Source organism: Camelina sativa, chromosome 17, assembly GCF_000633955.1.
Source record: "Camelina sativa cultivar DH55 chromosome 17, Cs, whole genome shotgun sequence".
NCBI classification, from domain to species: Eukaryota; Viridiplantae; Streptophyta; class Magnoliopsida; order Brassicales; family Brassicaceae; genus Camelina; species Camelina sativa.
Genome location: NC_025701.1, coordinates 19798831 through 19824841, shown reverse-complemented (window position 1 = coordinate 19824841; position 26011 = coordinate 19798831). Strand labels below are relative to the sequence as shown.

Sequence of the window (26011 nt, the reverse complement as noted above, 5' to 3'; positions counted from 1 at the left end):
TATGAGGAGACATACTCCCCTGTGATGGATGCAACGACTTTTAGATATCTAATTAGTCTGGCTGTAAGAGAAAAACTGGATTTGCGGTTAATGGATGTTGTAACTGCTTACTTATATGGTCCACTGGATAATGAAATCTATATGAGATTACCAGAGGGAATAGAACTCAAAGATAAGAGTGGTTCTCGAGAACAGTACTGCATAAGGCTAAACAAATCGCTTTATGGACTGAAACAGAGTTGTCGAATGTGGTATAACAGACTTAGCGAATTTTTGGCAAAGAAAGGCTATAGGAATGACCCCATCAGTCCATGTATATTTATTAAGAAGTTTGCAAACAAAGGATTTGTGATAATAGCAGTCTATGTGGATGATTTGAACATCCTTGGAACCTCTGGGGAAATCGCCCAAACTGTAGAATATCTCAAGAGAGAATTTGAGATGAAAGACCTAGGCAAGACAAAATTCTGTTTGGGATTGCAGCTTGAGTACAGAAACAATGGTATCCTTGTGCATCAAAAGGCATATACAGAAAAGGTACTCAAGAGGTTTAATATGGAGCAAGCTCACCCATTGACTAGCCCCATGGTTGTGAGAAGTACACAAGTGGATAAAGATCCATTTGCTCCTAAGAAGGCCGATGAAGAAGTTCTCGGACCTGAAGTGCCTTACCTCAGTGCTATAGGAGCGTTAATGTTCCTGGCTAGCCACACTAGACCAGACATATTTTTTGCCGTGAACCTCCTAGCAAGATATAGTTCTTGTCCGACCATAAGGCACTGGAATGGTATTAAACATGTTCTGCGATACCTACAGGGTACGACAGACTATGGTCTATATTACACTAACTATAACAAAGATGGTTTAGTTGGTTTTGCTGATGCAGGTTATCTATCCGATCCACACAATGGGAAATCACAAACAGGCTATGTGTTTACACACGGTGGTACGGCAATCTCTTGGCGTTCTATGAAGCAAACACTTGTAGCAACATCATCAAATCACGCAGAGATACTAGCAATGCACGAGGCCAGCCGTGAGTGTGTTTGGTTGCGGTCCATGACTCAGCATATTCGGACAGACAGTGGATTGGAGGACAGCAAAGAAGCAACCGTAATTTATGAAGATAACACAGCATGCATCGCACAGCTCAAGGAAGGTTACATCAAGGGAGATCGGACGAAGCACATATTACCAAAGTTCTTCCATACACATGAACTACAAAAGGCCGGAGAAGTTCTTATAGTGCAAGTTCAGTCAAGTGACAACTCAGCCGATCTCTTCACCAAATCGCTACCGACAACAACGTTCAAGAAGCTCGCGCACCAGATTGGGATGCGGAGACTTAGGGACTTAGAGTGATGTTTGGAACAGGGGGAGCAATGTGTGCTGTACTCTTTTTCCTTCACCAAGGTTTTGTCCCAATGGGTTTTCCTGGTAAGGTTTTAATGAGGCAGCACCCCCAAGCACATTGCGTCGATCCCATCCAACATAGGCACGGTCGTTTCGTCCAAGGGGGAGTGTTGTGAAACACTTAGTGGACTCACTAGACCGGCCCGTATATTATCCATGGAGTCTCGGTCCATTGGTTATACTCAGTCCGCACACCTTCGGCCCATTAGCCGAAGCCTTACTCGGCCACTACTTCCTTATGTCGGTTTAAGCCTAGACTTGTACACTACTATATATATGCATGTAACCTTGGGAATAATCAATAAGAATCACAAGAGTTTTATCCCTAAACTCTATATTCATAACAGTATGCTTATTTACCTATTCTTTGGTTATTGTCTTATTCTGCTTGCATGGTCCAAAAGACTCCAAAGTTCAAACTATACATTACTACAAAACAAAACTGTACTGATAAGTTCTCTGATTCTTAAATGTACAATATCAACTAAATGTACCAATTTTAGAATCAGAAGACTTAACAATACAAGTTTGAAGTGTACTACTTATCCTTTCTTTTGCTCTTTAAATTTGTAACGCTGAAAATATAAGTTAACCAAATCGGATATGCACAAAATCATCATATAAAACCCGGAGAACCCATGTATATGTTGCTATTATGTAAATTGATAACAATAGTATTTATATAATTGTTTCTCTAATTGGAACATGAATAAAAGACCTGCCTTCTGATCAATGACCTCTACCTCTGCCTTCTGCAACTTTCTTGTACTCCCTGTTGAAAATATGAATGATCAACATTCTTATGCTTTCTCTTCTAGCTTGTCTGATTCTTCACTATCTTCACTGTCAAAAACAACCCAAACCATACTGATTTTGGTCTCCGCTGGAAATAAGAAAAGACTAGTCGATGAAAAATCCGTGCAATGGTTTTCTTGTTTTCGTTCATCGCAAGTGATTGGATCACTTAGGTTGGTGGAGACAGAGAAATTTCTTTTGCCTCCATAGCTTGAGCATTCCTCTAGTGCTATGATATGATCCATTGTAATGGCTTGCACAGATGGATAGTCCAAGCTTTTCATACCGGGGAATCCTCTACACTTTTCATATAGTACGCGGAGATCTTGAATCTGCTGAGAAGCTTTCTTCAACATTCCGCAAGCTAAATCTCTTGCGGGTCTTGAGAGATCAAAGAGCATGTTAACCAGTGCGGCTATCCCATCGGAATACGTCATGTAGACTTGGAAACTCTCTTTCAAGATGTTGCCTGTAGCTGCTTGAACCAGGTTATCGATAGGCCAGGCATTATTAACTGGTGAACACTTCAACACATGTGCAATGAACTCCTGGCACTTCGGTAAGATGTGGAACACCAGATCCATGGACTTCTCTTTGTAACGGCTAAATTTTGTACCACCAGACATAACAGGTTCGAGCTTACCAGCTTGGTTGATGATCCATCCAACTCTTTCTTGGAGATAAGCTACATAGTTCTGCAGAAAAACAAAGGATGGAGGATCTGAGCTCATCATGAACCAGCAGCAACCTATTTGGAGATGACCAGAGGTGTGTGCAATATGCAATTGCTGCTCGATACTTCGACTGCTACCACGCAAGAGACGGTGGAAGAGTAACAGAGTTTTACCGGCGACTAAGCAATCTCTCGTCTTGGCTAGACGGCGTGAGACCTGCTCAGCAAGAAAAGGAATGGAGCCCGGAGTGTTGGAGACAAGAAACAGTATCTCGTGCATGGTTTTGTCATCAACAGGACAATCATCATGGCTGGTGGCTCGAACCACTGCCACTTCAATGTCAAAAAACGCTTTTTCATTGTAGTTTTGTACAATAGCTCTGCCAATAGATGCATGATCCTTGGCGAGGCCAAGAACTTGCCGAAGCTTGGCAGATAAATCAAGCCTCATTGATATCTACAGACTAAAAATGACACTATTGGATGTTGGGACTCTTATTAGAACTGTTTCTGTAGTGAAGTCTATATATATACATGATTATACGATTAGACAGGAGAGACAAGAGGAGAAAGTTGCCAATAAAAGAAATAAATACCCCAAGAAATAGTGGTGAGGAATCAGATCTTTTCTTTCAACTTAAAGTAAGGAATTATCCTTGCAAATATTATTAAACAGGGCTTAGGTCTCATGAAAGTCAAACTCACTTTAGAGAGATGCTCAAAGAGCTTTAAGACTAAAATAGAACATCCACAAACATATGTATCTGCTTTCTTATTTAAGAGCAGAGTGACTATGGTATCAACATGAGATTTTTTACCAAAGATCATTCACTAAAAGAATTTTGGAAATTTGCATGTGCCAAAGCTGATCATTCACTACATACCAGAGGCAGAGATAAAAGGGAAGGTGAATAGTCGCTGTTCGCTCCATCAGAAGTCTAGGAATCTCGCTCTATCGAGCAGACCTTCAGAATTCTGATCCATGTTTAAAATATATAAGGAGTGAGTCAGAATGCACCCAACGAGGCTCTAACTCTTGTTGTTTTCTGGATAAAAATGAATAAACAAACATTTCTCAAGAGTCAACTCCACAAAAGTTATTTCTTTTCCTGTGTGGGGAAGAAGAGAACCTCATTCTACAAGAATCTGATTCTGCATCAAACCCTTTTTCTATTTTCAATGTCCAATATACCTGAGGACATTCCTGCAGGCAGTGACCTGTTTTTCTTCATTGGTTCCGCTGACCGAAATGTTAAGCGTGTCATATACGTGTAACTAAACTCAATAGCTAACTAATATCAGAAAAGAAAACAAAGAGATACATACTAAGCCCAAGTAGCTGAGGCACTAGGTTTGTTTGATTGCCATATCACAAAGTAATTAGCATATCTTCAAAAGGGAGATACCCTTACTGCAAGTAACTATCAATTGAAAACAAAACTTGCATGTGCTTCATCGTGTAAGGTACAACCCTTTATATAGACAACAATGGAATTCTGAAAGGTAGGAAGATACCAGATAGCCACTTCAACTTGACATTACCAACGAAATTTATTTTCTTAAATGGTGAGAAAACAAAAACAAAAACAGAACAAGGAACATATCTAATCTAAAATGGTTCCAACACAATCATAATAAAGTTGCAAAAAACTTACTGCAAACGTTTGAACAGCCTATTATAATATATCGTTCTCAAATATGTGACTATTTTTATGATCGTAGAAGTACAAATGTAAGACTGCACTCAACATTTCACCTTTGTTTTATATACAAAATATGGTGCATGAAATGGTGGTCATTGTGCTGAAATAGCTACCCAAATATAACTCGTCAAAGGCCTGCACATCATCTTTCAAAGGCCATACATCCCAACTATTTGAGAGGCTTCATTCCCTGAAAGCTCAGAAAAAAAAAAGTTATTCGATTTAGAAACTAGTTAGCATGTTGAAAATTCGAATAACGGTGGCAATACACCAAACTAAGCAACAGCAACTGAAACTAAAGGCAAAGCTACAAAATAATGCTGCAACCACCGCCTATGAATAGATAAAGTAACGGTAGAAGTAAGGAGGAAGAAGGCAAGCATGCATTTCAAGCATATCTACATACAGACTTGTTTCCAGGAGGCAGAACCAATAAAAACATGGTTTCAGATTTCTTTATCCCAAGATAAAAGTCTAAGGAAATTAAAAAGCATGACTAGAAATCATTGGCATAATCCTGATAACAGAGGATTCGGATTGGTACAAAAAGAAAAACAATACCTTGGCTGCTCTCATGCTATTGACTGCCATACGAAGACCATCATGGGAGAGTATCAAACGAGATAAGGCACCAGTGCTCAAACTTCAAAAAACCAAATAGTAAGGTTGACTCAAAGTTAGGCCAAAGACAACTACACTGGATTTTAGAGAATCACAGATTCAAAGAGTGATTTGTTACCCAAGCAATTTGGCAGAATCGGCTATAGAACCGTCAGAAGCAGAAACAACATCAAGCAAAGCTTGCATTCCCTGTAAGCAAAAAGTGTGTACTTGAGTAAAGGAGAAGCTAAGAGCAAGAAGAGCTAAAGCGAGGAAAAAGATTCATCATACAGGTACAAATTTAGGATTGTTGGGACCAATCTGTGAACCAGAAGAAGTTCTGATAGTGGACTTAGGAGGTAGAATCTGAAGAAGCTCAGGAGGAGGAGCATAAGCATCAAGGTCCAATTTGTTCCTCACTGATAACAAACAAAATGCAAAATTTAGAAATCGAATTGGAGAAGTTAAAGTCCCAAAGAATGATACACTGAGGAGAGAGAAGAATCAAGACCTTTGATGGCGAGAAGCGTGCGAAGACGATTCAAAGCAGAAGCACGATTCTTGTGCTGTGAACGATCCTCGACTGCCTGAGCTACGATTCCGGTGGGGAGATGTTTAAGACGCACGGCGGAGTCACGCTTGTTCCGGTGTTGTCCTCCAGGTCCTGATACTCTGAATGTCTCTAATCTGCATTGCTTCATCAACTCTTCATCCGTATACTTCAAGTAATTAGGACTCTGAACATCCGAAACAACGCTGACGGAATCGTTAACGCCGGTTAAATCGCCACTGCCGCTTCCGCCGCCGTTGGACGATGAATAACGGAGGATCGAGCGTAACCGGTTGCTGAATCCATCGGATGGATTAGTTCTTCGATAGTAGATAACAGAAGACGGAGGCGAGATAGACGGGACTGTGAGCCGGATGAGAAGAGGGAAGCGGGCGGCTATGGCCAGGATCGCCATGGTAGAACCACGGCGACGGGATTGGTTTCGGGATGATGACGTCTCGTAGTCTCAGCCCGGCCCATTAAGTGGATTTGGCCCATTTATGTAACACTACTCTCTCTACTCGCTTACTTACTATTTTGTTGAATTTGTTATTTGTCATGTAGTACAGTTTTTTCTTTTTTTTTTTTTTGTCAGACACCATACAAAAATGTTAATTGTATCTTGCAGGATAAGATGTAACCAATCGTATACATCTTCTCCTTCGTTGCTTTCAAAGGTTTCAGGTGGTGTTCTCAAAACGTGGAGGAAATAGTGTGGCCGATAGAATAGCCCAAGAATCTCTTTCTTTTATGAATTATGACCCTAGGCTTTATTCTGTTGTACCAAGTTGGTTAAAATCCTTGGTGGATAAAGACATTGTATGAATCTATTTGGTGAATGAATTAGTTGATGTTGAGCAAAAACAAAAAAAAATTGTTAATTGTATCAAAAATTTCATTTATCTATTTGAATTCATCAACATTATTATGTACAAGCAGAATCATTGTTACATTTTCCAAGGATGGGTCCATTAGTTAGGACCCCAACAGCTCAAGTACATAACCGTCCTCAAAGACTCCTCAGCTTGCTTGGCCTTGTGATCATTAACGGAGGCAGCAGCGGTGGCCGACGAAGAAGAGAACCTGTTCGCCTGAGAAGCGGATCTCACGTTGTTCTTGATACGTTGATTCACAGATCTGATCAAGTAGTTCCACCGGCATATGCCTAATTGATCCTTGGACGCTTCCAAGGCTCCTATGCTTGCTGCCACCAACCATGCTTTGCTAGTTGAACTCATCTTTTTTGTTTTTTTTTTTTTTGGAATGGAGAAAACTCTTTATTTTATTAAGTTTTGTTAAAATGGAGAGTTGTGAATTTGGATAATGAAGAAGATGAGATTTTGATGGGTCTTGTTATATACAGAGAGAAGCTGATAAAAGAAGCCGCAAGTTAAAAGTGAAACCAGATGCTTTATCCCACAGGTTTTTTCCCAAAGTTCATGTCGTGTGGGCAAGTGAATTAGTTGGTACTTGGTGGTAGTTTACATTTGTGTCCACATGAGAGCAAAATGGATAAGGGACATTATTGACTCTTCCAAGATTATGGATTACCACAAGTGTCGGGCTATGCGCAGTTGCGCACCTTGTTTCGGTGACTATTTGGCCCTCACGTTTTCTGTTCACCTTGAGAATTTTTTTTGCTATTCAAAAAAGGTTCAAAAAAATGGTATCACTTGCCGACAAAACAACAGTAGTAATTAATGAGGGTATAATGATGTTTTTTTTTTTTTTTTTTAATGTTCTTTCACACAATATAGCTAGATTTCATCATTCATTTATTCAAGTTCCCAAATAGTTTCCAAGATGTGCCAAAATGGCTAAACATAAAGATAACAAAGGGTTTGTTTCTATCTCTCCTTTTAAATAATTCGACACATACATGTATACTGATTCTTTTAGAAGTAGCAATGAGAATTAGTTCAGTTCATTCTCTTGAATCGACATGGCCGTAAGATAAAACCAAATAAAGGTAAAGGTCCTAAAGGAGCACCAACTTCATCCTTCTGCACAATTATATGCGTCAGCCACTTCACATGAAAAAAGTATTTGTATGCCTTAATAGTCTAGTCTCCATCCAGAAATTTTGGAGATCTTGAGGCTCTTCTTTGATATTTTACAAGCCAATCTGACATGTAACTGCCCTTCACAGTACATTCATGAATTTAAAGTTCAAGGATGTAGAGTGGGTATTATGGATGATTTGTTGTCACCTTTCTAGTATCCTCAAAGATTTGGATTCGAAATAGAAGTCTCGTATACCAATCAAACACCTGTCTACTTCAGCCTTCAGCCATAAGCTTTTATAGAACAGCGCATGTTGATTGATCTGCTCCTCGCCTTGATGATTCTGTTGGTAACCACTTTGTAGCCACAACCTGCACAGATTATCAAACCGACGGTCTACCTCCCACTTAACGTCAAATATAATAGCTTAATTATGGAGAAAAAAGCCATACCTGACCAAATCACACTTAACTCAAATACCATACCTGAACATCGAATTGTCATGTTAAGAAAACAAAATCACACTTAACTCACATTGGTTACGTTAATGCTTAACAAGTAGCATCATCGAATTGTCATGTTAACGAAATAGAATCACACCTAACTCGTAACTAGAGATGTCAAATTGGGTTCAGAGACCATGGGCTGTCCAGGTCCAAATTAAATTAGACCGGTTATGGTCATAACCAAAGTTGAAGTGGTCAAATGGACCTAAAACCATTTTAGCCATTAATAAATGGTCCAAACTAATTTGGACATGGGCTGTCCAATAATTCTTCAAAATTAGGGATTGTAAAATTTGGGGAAAATTTTTTTTTTCATTTTGTCAAAAACACGAAATTAGAGTTTCTATCTCTCCCCTCTTTCAATCCAATTATGAATTTATGAACTTTTATAATTATGAGGTTATGAAACTTTATAATTATGAGTTTATGAACCTTTAGTAAATTATGAGTTTTAAATTTTGGTTCAATCTGCAACCAATGAACAGACCAATTGGTCATGGTCCTATTTGGTTTGGACATATTTGGGTATGGGTGTATTTGAGCCTTGACCATAAATGACCATAAAATGTATGTGTCCAATTGGACATACCCATTTGGACATGGACAGACCAATTTACAACCCTACTCGTAACTAATTACGTTTATGCTCAAACAGGTAGCATCATCGAATTGTCATGTCATCAAAGAGTAACTGAATTACGCGTTTATGCACAAGAATTGGCATCATCAAATTTTCATAATATCAAAAACAAACTGTGAGCTATATATATAATCGAAAGGCCGTTCGAAGGAAACAGGTTTATACTTTGATTTCTTTCTCTCTCAACACACACCAGAATTCAGTTAATCTTTNTTTTTTTTTTTTTTTTTTTATTATTGTTATGGAGATCCAGACAGTCGAACGAGAGATGGAAATCCTTAGAGAAACTACTGCAGAGACAGAGAGGATCATGACTTGTGCAGAGATCCCTTGCGGATTTTACAGTGCCGAGGACACTGAGGACAACTCCATGTCCAAGAAGAAGCTCTCAGTTTCAATCATCCTCTGTTTAGTCTTCATGAGCGTTGAAATTGTTGGCGGCATAAAAGCGCATAGCCTAGCCATTCTAACGGACGCGGCACATCTATCATCGGATGTTGTCTGCTTTGCTATTTCATTGTTTTCGTTATACGCATCATCAAGGTGGGAGGCAACGGCCGAGTCTCCCCTAACACATCAGCTATTTTACGATACAAGTTGATAGCAATATCGTGTATACTTCTGTCGGGAATGGTAGGTGTCGCTGTTTCATTATACGGGATTGATCCTAATCGAGATTTAATTTCTTTTGTTCGGTCATTCGCTGCCGGTGTAATACTGGCCACCGGTTTTGTACACATACTTTCCAGACGCAACCGAAAGTCTTACAAGTTCTTGCATTGGAGATGACCCGCCCTGGGGTGGTTTTTATTATTATGTAATTCCAAATATTATACACCAAATCTTTCTATTCTTTTATTGGTAACATGAATTTATAATATAACTCTAAAAATGAATAAATTCTTATTTTCATTTAAAACCAAAATACTTAGCACATTTTATTCTTATTATATAATGTATGGTTTCAAAACTTACTAATTCATAAAAACAACTGACATTAATAAGGTACTAACTAGCCTATCTAGCCATTTTACATACTAGGTTTTATACCCACGCTACGGGTGGGTTTATTTGATATATTTTGAGAAAAATTATATATGATTGCTGACAGTAATAACATATCATCTCATAAAAAAAATTTAGTACTAAAGAAAAAAGATATTCAGATACACAATCTTTTAAAATATAAAAATCAATTGTGTTATAAATTCAAATCTGATAAAAAAAAATCATGAATTTAACTTGACGTCCAGGCGAGACAAATTAAACTGATGACCTCACATATCCTAAACCATTTCTTTAACCACCAGAAAAACAAAACAATTTTATAATCATGAATTTAACTCGTTTTCATATTTAAATGATCGCTACCACCTAGGTTTTCGTGTTTTTTATTCAATGTTTTCTTATTCCTCATATTATTTCTTGTCATTTTCATTGTCAAATTTTGTGGTAATTATCATCGTTACTTTTACCATTTGGTTCTTCGTTATACTCTTTTTCTTCTTCTTCCTCGTCAACTTCTTCACATTCTTCCACTGAAAAACCTTTTAGACTACCACACAACTTGTTAACCCATCAAACTCCAAGAACAAAATCATTTATTTTCCCATAAAATTTGTGAAATTCATGAAGACCATCATAGTCAACACATGCATCCAATTATTGATAATTTTATCAATATACTTATTTGGTTTTAGATCCACACGTTTAGAAACTTCTCAAACCAAAATCTTTACTTTAGTTTATAATATTTTAAAAACATAATAAAACATACTAATAATTATTTATTTAATATGAATCATATGATATATAGAAATATGAGTACACTATAAGAACATATTAGTTATAAATAAATAATATCAATTATATTATATCATCAAATAATATCAACCATATCATATTATCAGATAATCGTAACCTTATATAACAGTAACCGCTTGAACCGTAACCGTATTTAAACGTAACTGTTTAACCGTTTATTAAACGGTTCTGGTTAAGGTTTAAAAATTTCTAACCATAAGCGATGGTTAATAAACCGTAACCATGACAACCGTAACCCTGGTCATGCCTATGTATAGCTAATAAAACATGTGTGTTTGTCGTCCATCTTTCTTCTTTAAACCTCAAAATTTGACTCAAACATCAAATTAAGGTCTTGCGATGTCAAACCTTCTTCCTTAGACCCAAAAATAAAAAAATTAATGAAAGAATATCAACTCATCTATAAAATCATACACAAAAATATGTTTTACAGCTCATAAGAAATAAAAAGCACAAATGTAGATAAATAAGATAATTTATGTTTTACATCAATATTTATAATATTTCAAACTTTTTAAAGGTTTCGAAATATAAAATTTGAACCTTTTAAAAAGTTTCAATATTTATAATATTTTAAACTTTTAAAATTTAAAACTTATAATATTTAAAAACTTTTTAAAAAGCTAAGAACTTTTAAGAGTTTCAATATTTATAATATTTAATCTTTTTAAATTTTTAAATCTTATAATATTTTTTTGAAACTTTTTAAAGTTTTAATTTGATCAAATAAAAACCAGATCAAACCAAATAAAACTTTTAAACTTGGAAGCCTGATAAATCAAGATTTCCTGCTTATTTGTTGTTGGAAGCATATTAATCTTATTTATACTGGTTCTGAACCATTGTCTAAAAAATTTATAGCCGATGTGGGATATTGTGTATAGTTCTTTGATTTCCATAAATTTTTTTAAAGAAAATTTCTAAAAAATTCTGAAAATTTAAAAAAAGTTAATGAATGACATGTCAAATCATGATAGGTTGTTTAAAATATTTCTTAATATATAAAATTCTGGAGATTTTAGAAAATGTTAATTAGTGACATGTCTTATCACTATTGGTTGTTTTAAATCCTAGGTGGACAGCCTTAGAAGCTTATAGCTCCTACTTTTTATTAGTATAGATGCTCCAAAATTTGAACTCTACTTATTTGTTTCAAAACCTACAAAAGTCACATAAAAGAGAGAAAAATATATATTTTAGTTAAATAAAAATTAATATTACTAAATTTAAAAATTTATGTGAGAGGTAGAATATGATGTTGATGAAGAATTTTCCTTGCTATTTATAGAAAAATTTGTGGCTGCGCAACTAAAAAAACGTCAATTTCCTGTACGAGTTTGCTATGTAATGACTATCAATAAAAGCCAAGGTCAAAGCTTTTTAAAAGGTTGGTTTATATTTGCCAAGTTCAGTCTTTTCTCACTGACAATTATACGTAGTCCTCTCCAGAATCACTACAACTATAGGACTTTAGATTCTTAAAAGAGACACAAAACACTAGTACAATAATGTTCTACAAAATATTGTCTGCCAAGAAGTTTTCAGCAACATATAATTTAGAACATTTTATTTATATTTTGAATTTATTGTGTTGTATTTTTTTCATTTCTTTTTTTTTTGTTTATATTTTTGTTTTTTCTTTGATTGAAATAATACTAAGAGCAAGATTATCGGTGGTCTTTTATTTAGGGGTTGTTAAACACTGTTTGGTTATTTTATGAATTAATTGTGTTTTGTTTTGAATATAAGGACCCATGATCTCTTAATTAAAATTTTCTCCTCCAATGGTAGGTTGTAATGTTGGGTATCTTATTTTTGAAAACATTGTTTTTTGAAACAACACAACAGCAATTAAAATTGCAAATCTCAAACAGACATCAAGGCAAATGTTAGAAAAAAAGAAGAAGAAAAAAATGTCAAATCGATGCACTCACATTCTATTTTGTCTTTGTTGTACTCTGAATCTTATCCTCTATGTCTGTAAGATGCAGAGAGACTTTATCTGGTAGCACAAATCCACCATCAACCTATCCATAAAAACAAAGGACCAAAATTGATTCAAAAACCTTAAAAATTTTCTAAAGATTTTTTTTCTTTGAAAATTAGAAATTTGTATAAAATTGACACTTGTCACAATCTTATAAGTTAGTAACTTTTAAAATTGACACTTGCCATAATCTAGTGAGTTAGTAACTTTTAAAGTTGACACGTGTCACAATCTGGTGAGTTAGTAACTTTTGAAGCTATACTTTATATAATAAGATTTTATTAGTATATTTTAAGATTTTATTGGTATATTTTGTATAAAAATATAATGAGATTTTATGTAATATACCACAGGTAGTAGGGTTGTTTTGCTAGAGATAGTAAACAACGTATTTAATATATATTTTACATGACTACATAATTATTATATATAAAAAACCTATTAAAAAAAAAAAAAACTCCAAATGTCAAGCTAACTGAACTGAAATATCTTCCTATACCATACACACACACACACACACAAAAAAAAAACTTAAATTCACTTTATTTAATCATAAAATGAATTTATATAGTTGAAGATAGTTTCTTCACTAAATCATATACACACATACATAGTACACACAGAACCACATCTATAATTAAGACAAATGCATCATCAACCACACTTTTGTTTATACAGTAAGATAATAAATACATCAACCACACTTTTTAGACGCGCACATAAGATAGCATCATCATCTTCCAAACAGATCATATATGATATGATCAAAGAGGAGGGCATTTATCGCTAAAGAAACGACCAAGAACCTTGTCTTCAAAAACAGTTAAAGCCTCAGAAGATTTTATGCATAAAGGAGTCTTGTATTGTGATATCGACGAACCTTTTGAAACGAAAAAGTCCATGAGGGAATCGAACGTTCCTTGTTGCACCACTCTTATCTCTAGAGCTCCGATTGATCCATCTTTACTCCTAAATGTTTTATAAAGAGGACTTAATGATTCCTCCATCACACAACAACATTTCACCAATACTTTGTTATCAAGTTCAACACCATCGATGTTTTTGTTGTTGAGTTCCCAGTAAAAAACATAGTGACCTGGATTCGTAGAAATATCTTCACAGCATGTGTTACCCATCAACATCAAATTTGAAGATTCAAGAACGAGCGTCGCATGATACAACGCCTTTAAAATATGTTCCTCAGTTGTTATCTCAGTCTGAATGCTTAGAACCGTTTCTTTTCTACGTATGAATCGAAATTGAGGTGTGCTATTATAGAACCCAGTCACTTGTAAAATATCTCCAATGTTATACCTGTGTAAACCTAGCAAAACAAAAAGTAACAAAATTAACTCTTATGACTTGAGTCTAGATTTATAATTTTTTTTCTTTTCTTAAGAGTAAAAACACATTTAAATAACTTACCAAAATAATTTGTGACTAGTAGCTCATAGTAGCAACCAAGCTTAACGTTCACTAGATCAACAATGTCATCCTTGTTTTCCTCGTCAATCTGTTTGAACTCAAAATAAGAAATATTGGGTAGACAATCGCACTGAGTCATCGATCCTGTAACAACGCAATCGATATATTTGACTTTGGGCCAAAGCCGGCGGATTATACCTTCCCATGATTTTTGGTTGCATTCGTACTCAATAAAATTTGCTAATTCAGGATTAGGCCCTCCAAGGATGATAGTCACAGAGTTCCTGCATTTTTGGTCTGTAATCCACTCGCTAACATGACCATATCGTATATTACTACACAGCTCTCTCCAGTGAGTTTCAAGAAAATTAATCGCACGAACCAAGATAGAAACAAAGTAAGCACTCATACTTGTTATTTCGTTTCTCTGGACGAGTCCACAGAGAAGATGACAATACATACTCTGTCTGTTGTCTGGGCATAATGTAACATCAATGGGGCTTGAATACAGCTCTGATGGTTGGTTCTTGAAATAATCGCTCTGTAAAAAACTCGAAACCCCTCCAGAAACTGGCAGACCAGAAGGAGTTTTGGATAATGGTCTAGTGAAACCAAACATCATCTCCTTTTCTTTCTTGGCCCCATCCATATACCTACAAGAAATGGTGATGGAATTGTTACATATATAATATATGATATGGGATGGACATGATCTAGCTAGTGGCAGTGTGTGGCGGGTGCACATTCTTTTTTTGTGAATGTCTAAGCCATGGATATATGTACTTTTATATCATAAAGAGCGTCATTCTACAATTTTAATTTCACACATTTAAAAAATGTAAAAATGTAGGATTATAATAGATATTTTGTTTGCAAAATTTATGTTGGAAATACAAAGTGACACTATTGATGAAACAAAAGTATAAACCTTAAAATGACACACGATTGGAGTATATTATTTTGTGAGTCTCTAAGCCATGAGATCGAATCCCACCAACTATAAACTCGGTTTTAGCTAAGTAGTGTAAACGTCTTTAGTAGCGATTAAGCTCTCATTTCCAAAGTCTCGAGACATTTATGATTTCGATGTACAGTTTACCCAAGTACAGAATAATTTATGATTTGTTTAATTAAGGATCATTAGCGACGTCAAAAAAGGATAAATTTATGTAGCAGAATTGAGAACGAAAAAAAGAAAAAATATTGAGAATTACTTACTTCGATACAAAGGGGGACGAAAGCGCTTTGTATAGCAATAGGTTCTCAAAGAAGATGCTGTTCATAGGGAATGTCTTATGTTTCCCTCCTGATGTTCCGGAACTACATGATCCACAAACCACAACCATTAAAGGAAAAATGTATAATAGCTTCAACGACACGTAATCAAAAATAGACATTACCTTAGAAAAAATCCAGTGATGGAGTTGCCTGAAATGATATTTGAAGGTTCTCCGTTGGCAACACGTTCGATATAAGGCCTAACATCTTCGTAGGTAATTACTGGCACGTTCTTTTTGAAAAGCTCTTTATCAGAACTTCCATGGAGGTAACGTTGGAGATATTCAGTGTTGGCATTAAGTGTGAGTATCTGCTTCAATACATCGTCTTGTATTTGCTTCGCGTTCGATGTTAATGCCTCTAGATCCATGCAATCAAAATTTGGACTCATATTTTGGTTTGATCTCTGTGATCGCCTGAAAATTAAAAGGTTTATTTATATATATGATTTGTTTAGTAGCTAGGTAATTATATGTGATACCTTTATTTTTCGACTCTATGGACTCTAGAAGAGGTAGACGAAAGCTAACAAAACCAAAGACACTAAATTTTGGTTGAGAACTGAGAGAGATAAATAAGCGTTGAAGTGAAATAATGGATTATATTGCTATAATAAAGGAGGCAGTGGGACGACATAAAGAATGGTGCATGTCCGAAACATGGATGGTTTTGCTGACATAATGGACGCATGTCCGTCCGTGAGACAACACATATCTCTCTCACTTGACACATCACTCACTTGGACAAAATGTCCAGATTAGCTTTGAATCTCCCTGATGGCAATGCAACCTATAGAATTGAACCCATGACTAGCTTTTTTTTTTTTTTTGTCAACTGATATTATAAAATTTGGAAGGATACATACTGAATTACAACTTAACCAGCGGAAAACAAGGATATTTCTAGAATCTAAAGTCCAAAAAAAGAAAACTAAGCCGGCGAATAAACAGAAGTTTCTGGAGTCATAAAACATACTATATTAAAACATTACAAAGCAGAGCAATTAAATCCAAAAAAGAGGATGAACCCTTAAAATAAAGAAATAGGCAACAAGGCAAACCCCTTATACAATACACTAGTCTTAAAATGCAAGAAAACTCTTCTCACCAAACACTTGGATGAGAACTACCAAGGAGGCCCACGGCCAATCCCAAGCTAAGAACGATCACCTCGTATCATGAAGAGAACCAATCTCTAGAAACTGAACCAAAGACTTCATAACCCGGCAAGCAAAGACTCGAAACGCTTCCGAATGCGATGATGACGAGAACAGCGTCCAGAATCATCTGTGTAGAAGCATTACAAAAAGCAGTCAGATCTCAACAGATCTGCAAAGCAAGGACAAAGAGCGCAGCCTAACCTTTCGATAAAACCGAACTCAGAAGAGCACGATGATGGAACGAAGAAATTATCAACCACAACGAAACAACCAACCAAGAGAAGAGTCAACTGCAAACAAATCATAGTGATGTCGGCAAGTAACTTAGTGACTCTCTAATTAGCTTTGTTTCTTTTTTAAAAAAAATTTTGAATCATTTTACATAAATTAGTTGATAAAAATCTTACTTAATATAAAACAACAAAAATAAATCATTATTTTATTATTTTAGTAACACTATTGATAATACAATATTAGGCATGTCAAATTGATTCAACTATGATTATATAGAAAAAAATTATCCCCGAGAGTGAAATTCTAGTTGGTACGTAAAACATGCATAGATATTCCACGAAACTATGTGGTATTGCAAAAAAAAAAGTATTTTTATAAATAATGTTATTATTATTAGAAAAGGTAAACAAAAAAATGTTGATTTCTTAATCCGTTTATCTAGAAACCTTTAACATCAAACTATAAAAATACGGAGAGAGTATTAATCAACCAGTGGTGATATAGGAGGTAATATGCGGAAGTCCAAAATTACAGATTTACCTGCTGTACATGTCTAACTCAAGAGAAAATTGTCTTTGTAAATTATCCCTCAATCCTTCTGACTATTTTTTCTTTCAGGTCAGAGAACCTAAGCTTTCATACATGGAGGCTGAGACCAACTCAGGTATTTAGAATTGAGATCTGGTGGAATCGAGATAGGAACATTTTTTTTAAGATGAAGCGATGCATAAATTGATCAATATATAGGAACACACACTTTAAAAAAAAAGTTAAAAAAAAAAAAACATTTTCATTTGAAATTATTAAAAACTTTGTTGAAATAGAAATAAAACAAATGGTACACGTGTTTGTGAATGTTTTGGAAACAGCTTCGTTTACAAAACATCAGCATTTATTTAGATGGTATCTAAAGCTTGAAGAACGTCAGCCTTGATGTCATCAAAGTCTTCAATACCAAAACTGAAACGAACTAAGTTGTCGTTGAGTTCATATTTGAGCCTTTCTTCTCGTGGTACATCCCTAAATCAAACCCCCAAAACATTTGTATGTGTAACAAGAAATAAACAAATTAAACTATCAATGTTTTAGTGGGAAATTATATACCAGTTCCTTGTGGCAGGTTGGTCCACGAAGCTCTCGCATCCACCAAAAGATGTTGCAATGTATGGGATCTTCAGAGAATCGATGAACTTGATTGTCTTCTTGAGATCTCCAGCAACCTATTTGCATATATAAAAGGAAAACACACATTTTAAGATTAAGAAGATTTCATTAAAGGTAATGAATGTGATTAGTTTTGACCTCGAATGTGACCAGACCCCCAAAACCAGTCATTTGTCGCTTGGCTATGAGATGTTCGGGATGACTCGGAAGGCCCGGGTAGTAAACGCGACTTACCTAACACGATTACAGTGAATCCATTTTTGAGGAGATATGATGATCCACTTGAAAAGGCTATCTAAGAAAATGGAAGATAAAGTATGGAGCAAAGGTTATGATGAATTTCTCGTTCAATTTTATATGTATGTGTTAAGTTCCACAGTATGGTTCATATAAGAGTGTGTTTTTGTGTAAATACTGGAGTCTTGATCATCTGCAAAGACACCTCAAAATCGATTCAGTATAACATCTTATAGTACTGTAGTTTCCTCTTTTAGTTTGTTTTTCATTTCTCAACTTGCTTGGCAAGAAACCTCATTCCAAAATTTTTTTCTCATGGACAGGAATTAAGAACTGATTATGAGTTCTTAATCATAAAATATATAGATTTATTAATTTTATCATTTTCACATACCATATTTTAATAATGGGTGCAACCAAAATAAATATATTATATAGTACCTTGGTGAAAGATATAATGTACCTTGGGATGTGCTTCTAACACTTGGGCCATCCTCAAAGCATTTGAATTATGTTGTTTTACGCGAAGATGCATCGTCTTCATGCTTCGGATGAGTAAATATGCGGCATTCTGTTTCTCGCAAAGACACAGTTGTCAAAAGGTTGAATATTGATGAATAGGACTAATACTATATATCAACAAAGAAACAAAATTGTCCCAAACGCCAAACTGAAACAAATTGAAATTTCAACCGATGTATGAAGTGAAAGCATTAAAGGGGGATCAAGCATTTTTACAGGATTAAGCGTGCCTCCCAAAAGTTGATGCAAAATGCGAATCTTAGAAATCAACTTCGTTGAGCCAGATATGCATCCAGCAAGAACCTGATAAAAACACACGGAACAAATAATCAATTTATGGTAACCAGTTTCCTAAACACTATTAAGGTTCTGCGTTCTAAGTTACACACATCATTGTGGCCTCCAATGTACTTAGTACCAGACTGGAGAATAAGATCAGCACCAAGAGCAAGTGCCTTTTGATTCAAAGGTGTTGCAATGGTACCGTCTATACAAACAAGAGTTCCTCTTTTGTGACAGATTTCTGACACTAACTTAATGTCCACACATCGAAGAAATGGGTTTGTTGGGGACTCAGTAAAGAACATAGAAACCTGTAGAACAACCCACAATTCGTATAATATATGCTTTCCAACTTTTAAAGTATGCTAGACTTATTGTAAGTTATAATACATTATGTTCATTCACTACAGCTTCGAGCTTTGCAGTATCAGCAGAGTCAATGAAAGTCACCTGGATGACATAAACACACACATAACAATGAGTCGAAACAAAACAAAACTAAAGTGATCGATATTATATGTTTTAATTTCTTACGGTAATTCCCAATTTGGGAAGAAAAGTCTCCATGATCATCCTTGTCTCCTTGTAACAATCTGTAGTTGTCACAATATGACCATTTGTAGGAACCAATGCCAAAAGCATAACACTAATTGCACACATTCCCGATGCCACTACCAAAGTTGATTCAGCACCTTCAAGTGCACTAATCAAGAAAACATAAAATGGACAACTAATTAAGAACAAAAATCAATTGTGGGACAGTAATCAAAGACATCAAGAGAGTGCGAGACCTAATCTTTTCTTCAAGTACCATAGTTGTTGGGCTTCCATAACGAGTATACTCGTGACATACAATCCGTTGCTCCTGCAAAATTGAAAATAAGTCTATTTTTTGTAAAAATAGTTGATTAACTTAGTAGTCAGCAACACACACACTATTTAAAGTTCTTTTTCCCCGATATTTAACCCTAGAAGCATATATATATATATATAGACGGACCTTGAAGTCAACCAGCTCGGAAGTGTTCTTGAAGAAGTATGTCGTTGTGTTTACTACAGGGGTCGTGATCGAAGTCGTATTTATTTCACGACATAATCTTTCACCTAATTATAAACCCACAACAAAATCCATTATTTTCGATTCTCCGCTTTAGGCGCTTGCTAGGCGGTGAACGTTGTTTAGTTACATTTTTCTAATTACGTCCATTTTCAAAGATAGTGGATTAGTGGTCGATCGGTAGAAGTATATTTAGTTACATTGTACATGCGCTCTAAGGATAGGTGCTAAAAACCAAAAGCATATACTAGTATACTGTACATGATTATTTGTGGCAGTGGGGCCAGGGGTGGGCGTTCGGTTTTCGGTTTAGTTTTTTTGGTTTACGGCTTTTTGGTTTTATAAAATTGAAACCATATAGAAACCACATATATTTCGGTTTGGTTAAAGTTTGGTTTTTTTTTTACGGTTTTTTTTATTTTATAAAAATGAAACCATATAAAAACCATATGTATCTTGGTTCGGTTTGGTTTCGGTTTAGTTTCAGTATGATTATGATTTTATTAGGTTATTCTATATTTTACAAAAAAAAATTATGTTTATTGGATAAAATAAACAAAAAAAAGAAATAATATATCAGTCAATAAGATACATAAGTTAAAAAAATATAATCTAAATCTAATTTTGGAAACTCAAAGCTTCCAAATAATTTAAAAAGTAAAATCTTAAAAAAATAATTCAAAAAACTATATACTTAAAGACATTATTAAATATAATATAAACTACATATACATTTATATATAGGTATTCCAAATTTTTATTAAAAACCAAAAAAACCATTCGATTTTACGGTTTTTAACCAAACCAAACCTAAACCATTGGTTAATAAATATGACAACCAAATAGATTTTTAGACTAAACCATAACCAAACCATACCATTTATTTCGGTTTGGTTTGGTTCGGTTTTTCGGATTACGATTTTTTTCCCACCCTATGAGGTATGCATGCATTCCCGCGGCTCCCTTATAAGAAAATTGTACATTTTAATATATAAAAAGAAATCTTTAACAAAAAAAATATATTTATATATATAAAAAGATATCATATATTTTGTCCAAACATATAACAAATTTCTAGTAATTAAGAGGCGACAAGAAAAAGAAAAAAAAAATCAGAAAGGGTCGACAATATGAACGTAGGTAACGTACCAGCATGAACAGCCAAACTCCCATCGGAGCTCAAAAATGAGGGTTTCAAATTGTTCATCTCCCCCATCGGATGAGCTAGTTCCCTCTTTCTTTCAGATACAAACCAATTAAGATTTTATTGAATAATTTGGGTTAAACATAACAAAATTAATTTTGACTAAATTTGAAACCTGGAATAACATCCTATAGACATCATGCAACACAAAAAAATCAAAAGCTTATAAAGATCACGAAAAGGAAAAAAAAAAGAATTTAAAACAACTCATTTACTTCTTTTTGATCAAATTGAAATTCACTTTTTAAAGCTAAGAATATATAGCATGCATGCAAGGTACGGAATGTGTTAAGAGAAAGCTTTGAAAAACGTTTTTAATATCCAGCCAAAGCACGACCTGAAAACATCATTTGACTCATTCGAGATCAAAGTGTGAATCAAAAGAAGACTTACGTTTGATCTAGGAAAGCTCAGAATGATATATTGGCCTCTATGGATTCCTAAGAAGAAGACGAAGCTAACCAAGACCAAGAAAAAAACACTCACTTTGGTTGAGAATTGAGAGATATCTTTAGCTTTTATGGTTCAATCTTAATTGTTTTTACGTGATACATGGAAGGGCAAGCACGGAATCTGACATTTTTAGCTTTGGCAATGGTATACTACAAATTCAGTTCATCATTCACAAGAAAACACTGAGACTGAGACTTGTGTTATGTTCATGGGACACATGTCCACCCAGTCACCCAGAAGACAACACAACTGATTTCTCTCACTTGATACATCACTAACTTTGACAGAGCGTCCATACAGCTTAATGACTCTCCCTTATGGCCATGCAACCTATAGGAATTGAACACATGACTAGCTGCTTAACTCTTAATCTTGATTAATTATATGCCTAATTCGATTTACAATTCAATAACCTTAGAAATTTACTAAATCAGATGCCATCATTATCACAAATCGGATCCTTTAAATTCAATTAAGCCTACTGACCAATAAAAGTCATGAATAAATGAGATGGATGCATTTATAAAAGGGATTCATAATGTGAATCGAAACCTCTGGAAAATAAGAGAAAGTCTAGTGTTAATCCCAACGTTACTTGAATCACTAAACTCAAACTCTGGAATACTATTACTTGGGAGTTTCTTTTTTTTCTTCTAAATATTCACAAGACATTTCTGTGTCCTCATCGTCTCAGATTTTCTGGTAAATTCTCGTTCTAATGTGTGTGCACGTATGAGACATGTTTGGGTCGTTTAATGCTGATCAGACTGCTGTATTGACCAGAACTTGACTTGATATATGTTGTGCGAATTGAATTGATGAATAAGTCTATTAAATTGTGATATATCATTATATCATCCTCTATATATTAATAGAGAAACATTTTGGCAAAAAAACTGAGATGTCAGCATTACAGAGCTCTATACACCATTTCCTTTTTCTGTCATCAGCATTTAATAATATTTACATTTATTTACTTTTGTATTTTTCCCAAAATTAAATTTTTATATTTTTTTTCTAACTTAATTACATCCTTTAATTATATTTTCATAAAATCTTTAAAATGAATTTTAAGAACTCTTTATTCATATGATATAATAATATAAGATTGATATTATAATAATTTACACGGGTTAAATTATAATTATCCTCTATATATTAATAGAGGAACATTTTGGCAAAAAAGCTGAGGTGTCAGCATTACAGAGCTCTGTACACTATTTCCTTTTTTTGTCATCAGCATTTAATAATATTTACATTTATTTACTTTTGTATTTTTCCCAAAATTAAATTTTTATATTTTCTTTCTAACTTAATTACATCCTTTAATTATATTTTCATAAAATCTTTAAAATGAATTTTAAGAACTCTTTGTTCATATGATATAATAATATAAGATTGATATTATAATAATTTACACGGGTTAAATTATAATTATCCTCTATATATTAATAGAGGAACATTTTGGCAAAAAAGCTGAGGTGTCAGCATTACAGAGCTCTGTACACTATTTCCTTTTTTTGTCATCAGTATTTAATAATATTTACATTTATTTACTTTTGTATTTTTCCCAAAATTAAATTTTTATATTTTCTTTCTAACTTAATTACATCCTTTAATTATATTTTCATAAAATCTTTAAAATGAATTTTAAGAACTCTTTGTTCATATGATATAATAATATAAGATTGATATTATAATAATTTACACGGGTTAAATTATAATTATTATACAGATTTTTTTCAGATATATACTACACAATCAAATTTTAGATTTTTCAGTTACTGATAAATATAATTGATTTTGTAGATAAAAATTACAGTAAAAATATTTAATAATTATTTTATATTACCTAGCGTGTGCTTAAAGTTGAATGAGATGAAGATTGAATCTTGCTTGTGTAACAGATGAAATGTGGACATGTGATGAGCAGTGCCACTAGACGTTGGCTTGTACACTTGGGCATCGATACAAATGAGTATTTGAATGCGAATGAGATTACGTCCGTGATCGATGTAATGAGATGGATGCATTTGTGTTCTTATAATTATTTTATACATATGGTTTGTAATCTTTTGCAAACAACATTTGTGTTCATAAGAAAGATGCCCAAGTCTAACAACGATGAAGAAATCTCAGATGCCTTGCCCGTCATATGCCTTCCATCTTTCTATTACCACCTTGTACTCATCATCCCTTCTCCTCACCTAAAACCATAAGTTACAGAAGTCGAATCAGTATCTGTTGTGCTCAATTGATCAAATCATTTTTGAGTACAACTATATATACCTCAACCATGGGATTCCTTCCGCGAAGCAACATATCAACGCTCTTTTCAGTCTGGACGAGAGTGAAAGATGTCAAGTTTTGTTAATACATATGATCTTTGATATTGAATGAGTGCAGAGCAAAGGCAATAACAGATTGAGTTGTGAAACAGAGGCTTACTTGATGTGCAATCCAATAATCTCGTTCCCTCATCTCTATCAAGAAATAAAAAGTCGGTGGAGCTTTCCTCTCAAGAATACTCTTCTGACTCCTTCTCGCCCTTGCTTCTTCATCTCCAAGAGTGACAGTCTCAATACCTCCAATCTACAACCAACAAAGAGAAAGTAAAGACCATGAGAAAAGCTTTCTAAAAACTAGAAGCAAGCAATAACACAACACCCAGACAAGCAGTGAACAAAAAAAAATATTACCAAATCTGAAAGTGTGGGGTTCTTTATGATGTTCTGGAGCTGCTCTCCATGAGCAGTACCAATAAGCATCACTCCCCTTTCAGCAATGGAGCGACAGGCAAGCGCTTCAGCTTCTGTGCCGATCTCATCAACAATGATCACTTGAGGCATATGGTTCTCTACTGCCTCAATCATAACTTTATGCTGCAAAGATGGCTTAGGTACTTGCATCCTACGCGAACCTCCAATAGCTGAGTGTGGAATATCTCCATCTCCTCCTATTTCATTGCTGGTATCAATTATCACCTAAAAAAAAAACGCATACTTAATCACTTAAAAAGGCAAAACCTTCACGCTAAGAAAACTTCAAGGATAAGCAATACCCACCACTCGCTTCTGGAATTCATCAGACAAGACACGAGCAATCTCTCGCAAAACAGTGGTCTTACCAACACCAGGCCTATATTTAATTCGATTTAACACAATCAAATAATCACCAAGGAAACAAAATGAAGCATAAGAATAGTGTGTAAAACCAGTTACCGTCCAACGAACAAGATACTTTTGGCATAGTGAAGGAGATCATAGAGCATATCAATGTGACCACTCACAGCTCTCCCAACCCGACAAGTTAAACCGACAATGAATCCTTTCCTATTACGAATAGCTGATATCCTGTGCAATGTACCCTCTATTCCAGCTCTATTATCAGCACCAAATTCACCTACCAGCTCTTGAGCATCCTCTAACTCTTCCATGGATACCTAAGCTAGTGTTTCCATACATACAAAGTATCCAAAATTCAGAAGACAGCAACATAACTCCAATTCCCACTAAAACACACAACATCATTCATCCCTAATTAGTTTTACCTCTATGTTCCTAAGATACTGACCTCCAGGTTCACCGAGATAACGTGCTTCAGGTGGTCTTCCCAAATCCATAATCACCTAACCAAGATTTTCAAAATCTCTCATTCCATTTTTTTTTTTTTTTAAGCTTTTAAAAATTGTTCTTCACCAAACCAAGAGTTTAAAACAATAACCTCTACAAGTTGGTTTCTTCGAGAATCGTTCAGGAGACGATGACGAAGATCTCTTGGAAGGATCTACAAAGACGCAAGTGTTGTTCAGATCAAACTGTAATAAGAGCAAAGACGAAACAGAGACTGATTTTTATAGTAAATAAGACCTTGAGAAATGCGCCGAGATTGTCGTCGACGATCATAGCGGAGGAATCTGGAAGAGCGAGGGATGAGACGGTGGAGGAAACCGGAAAACGCCGGCGAATTGGAGGGAAAAAGCGACATGCTACGCCGCACACTCCGGCCATCTTTTTTCACTGCTCCACCGAGCGGATAAGGAAGATTCTCCTCAATACCACCACCAAATTATTAAACGGATGGGCCTTTGGGTCTTTGGGCCTCTATATCTTTGGGCCTTTGATACACTATATTATTGCTTTATCTAGGTTTATAGTATCCTTTTTATCATGTTTATTGGTATTTTAATTGTGTTTTGTTGCATTTAGTGTAGAACAGAGTCTTTTTTTTTTTTTTCTTTTTTTTAAACATTTTAAGAGTTCAATAGTGTTTGTGTGTGTCTTGTGTTTTTTTTGTGTCTT

The 26011-nt window shown here is 34.8% G+C and overlaps 6 protein-coding genes across 10 annotated transcripts; all 6 read right to left on the bottom strand.

The window, feature by feature from the left end:
• On the bottom strand, positions 2018-4032 carry LOC104757693 (putative clathrin assembly protein At1g33340). The gene has a single exon (XM_010480453.2). The coding sequence runs from the start codon at positions 3330-3332 to the stop codon at positions 2214-2216; it is 1119 nt and encodes a 372-aa protein (XP_010478755.1). The 5' UTR covers positions 3333-4032; the 3' UTR covers positions 2018-2213.
• LOC104757692 lies at positions 4511-6229 on the bottom strand. The gene is made up of 5 exons (XM_010480452.2): positions 5696-6229; positions 5476-5603; positions 5324-5394; positions 5146-5227; positions 4511-4774 (listed from the first exon to the last, which is right to left on the bottom strand). The coding sequence occupies exons 1-5, from the start codon at positions 6147-6149 to the stop codon at positions 4754-4756; spliced, it is 756 nt and encodes a 251-aa protein (XP_010478754.1). The 5' UTR covers positions 6150-6229; the 3' UTR covers positions 4511-4753.
• On the bottom strand, positions 6607-7118 carry LOC109129828. The gene has a single exon (XM_019238656.1). It carries the CDS (start codon positions 6970-6972, stop codon positions 6706-6708), a length of 267 nt encoding a protein of 88 aa, XP_019094201.1. The 5' UTR covers positions 6973-7118; the 3' UTR covers positions 6607-6705.
• LOC104757691 (4-substituted benzoates-glutamate ligase GH3.12-like) lies at positions 13221-15997 on the bottom strand. 3 transcript variants are annotated; one of them, XM_010480451.2, is made up of 5 exons: positions 15880-15997; positions 15521-15814; positions 15339-15440; positions 14121-14773; positions 13221-14019 (listed from the first exon to the last, which is right to left on the bottom strand). In XM_010480451.2, exons 2-5 carry the CDS (start codon positions 15787-15789, stop codon positions 13460-13462), a joined length of 1584 nt encoding a protein of 527 aa, XP_010478753.1. In that variant the 5' UTR covers positions 15790-15814; positions 15880-15997; the 3' UTR covers positions 13221-13459. The 3 variants fall into 3 exon arrangements, with proteins under 3 accessions (XP_010478753.1, XP_019094232.1, XP_019094233.1); XM_019238687.1 differs by lacking the exon at positions 13221-14019 and having other exon boundaries at positions 14119-14208; positions 14319-14773; XM_019238688.1 differs by lacking the exon at positions 13221-14019 and having other exon boundaries at positions 14319-14431; positions 14532-14773.
• LOC104757690 (cystathionine gamma-synthase 1, chloroplastic-like) lies at positions 17516-21866 on the bottom strand. Of its 3 annotated transcripts, none has more exons than XM_010480450.2 (12): positions 21651-21866; positions 21203-21291; positions 19997-20100; positions 19788-19861; positions 19531-19699; positions 19387-19446; positions 19104-19307; positions 18931-19017; positions 18656-18763; positions 18094-18250; positions 17896-18011; positions 17516-17811 (listed from the first exon to the last, which is right to left on the bottom strand). In XM_010480450.2, exons 2-12 carry the CDS (start codon positions 21267-21269, stop codon positions 17779-17781), a joined length of 1179 nt encoding a protein of 392 aa, XP_010478752.1. In that variant the 5' UTR covers positions 21270-21291; positions 21651-21866; the 3' UTR covers positions 17516-17778. The 3 variants fall into 3 exon arrangements, with proteins under 3 accessions (XP_010478752.1, XP_010478750.1, XP_010478751.1); XM_010480448.2 differs by having other exon boundaries at positions 18094-18189; XM_010480449.2 differs by having other exon boundaries at positions 18094-18189; positions 21203-21287.
• Positions 23718-25761, bottom strand: LOC104757689 (uncharacterized protein ycf45). The gene is made up of 9 exons (XM_010480447.2): positions 25580-25761; positions 25434-25496; positions 25261-25338; positions 24932-25152; positions 24776-24848; positions 24410-24694; positions 24159-24302; positions 24000-24050; positions 23718-23917 (listed from the first exon to the last, which is right to left on the bottom strand). The coding sequence occupies exons 1-9, from the start codon at positions 25718-25720 to the stop codon at positions 23846-23848; spliced, it is 1128 nt and encodes a 375-aa protein (XP_010478749.1). The 5' UTR covers positions 25721-25761; the 3' UTR covers positions 23718-23845.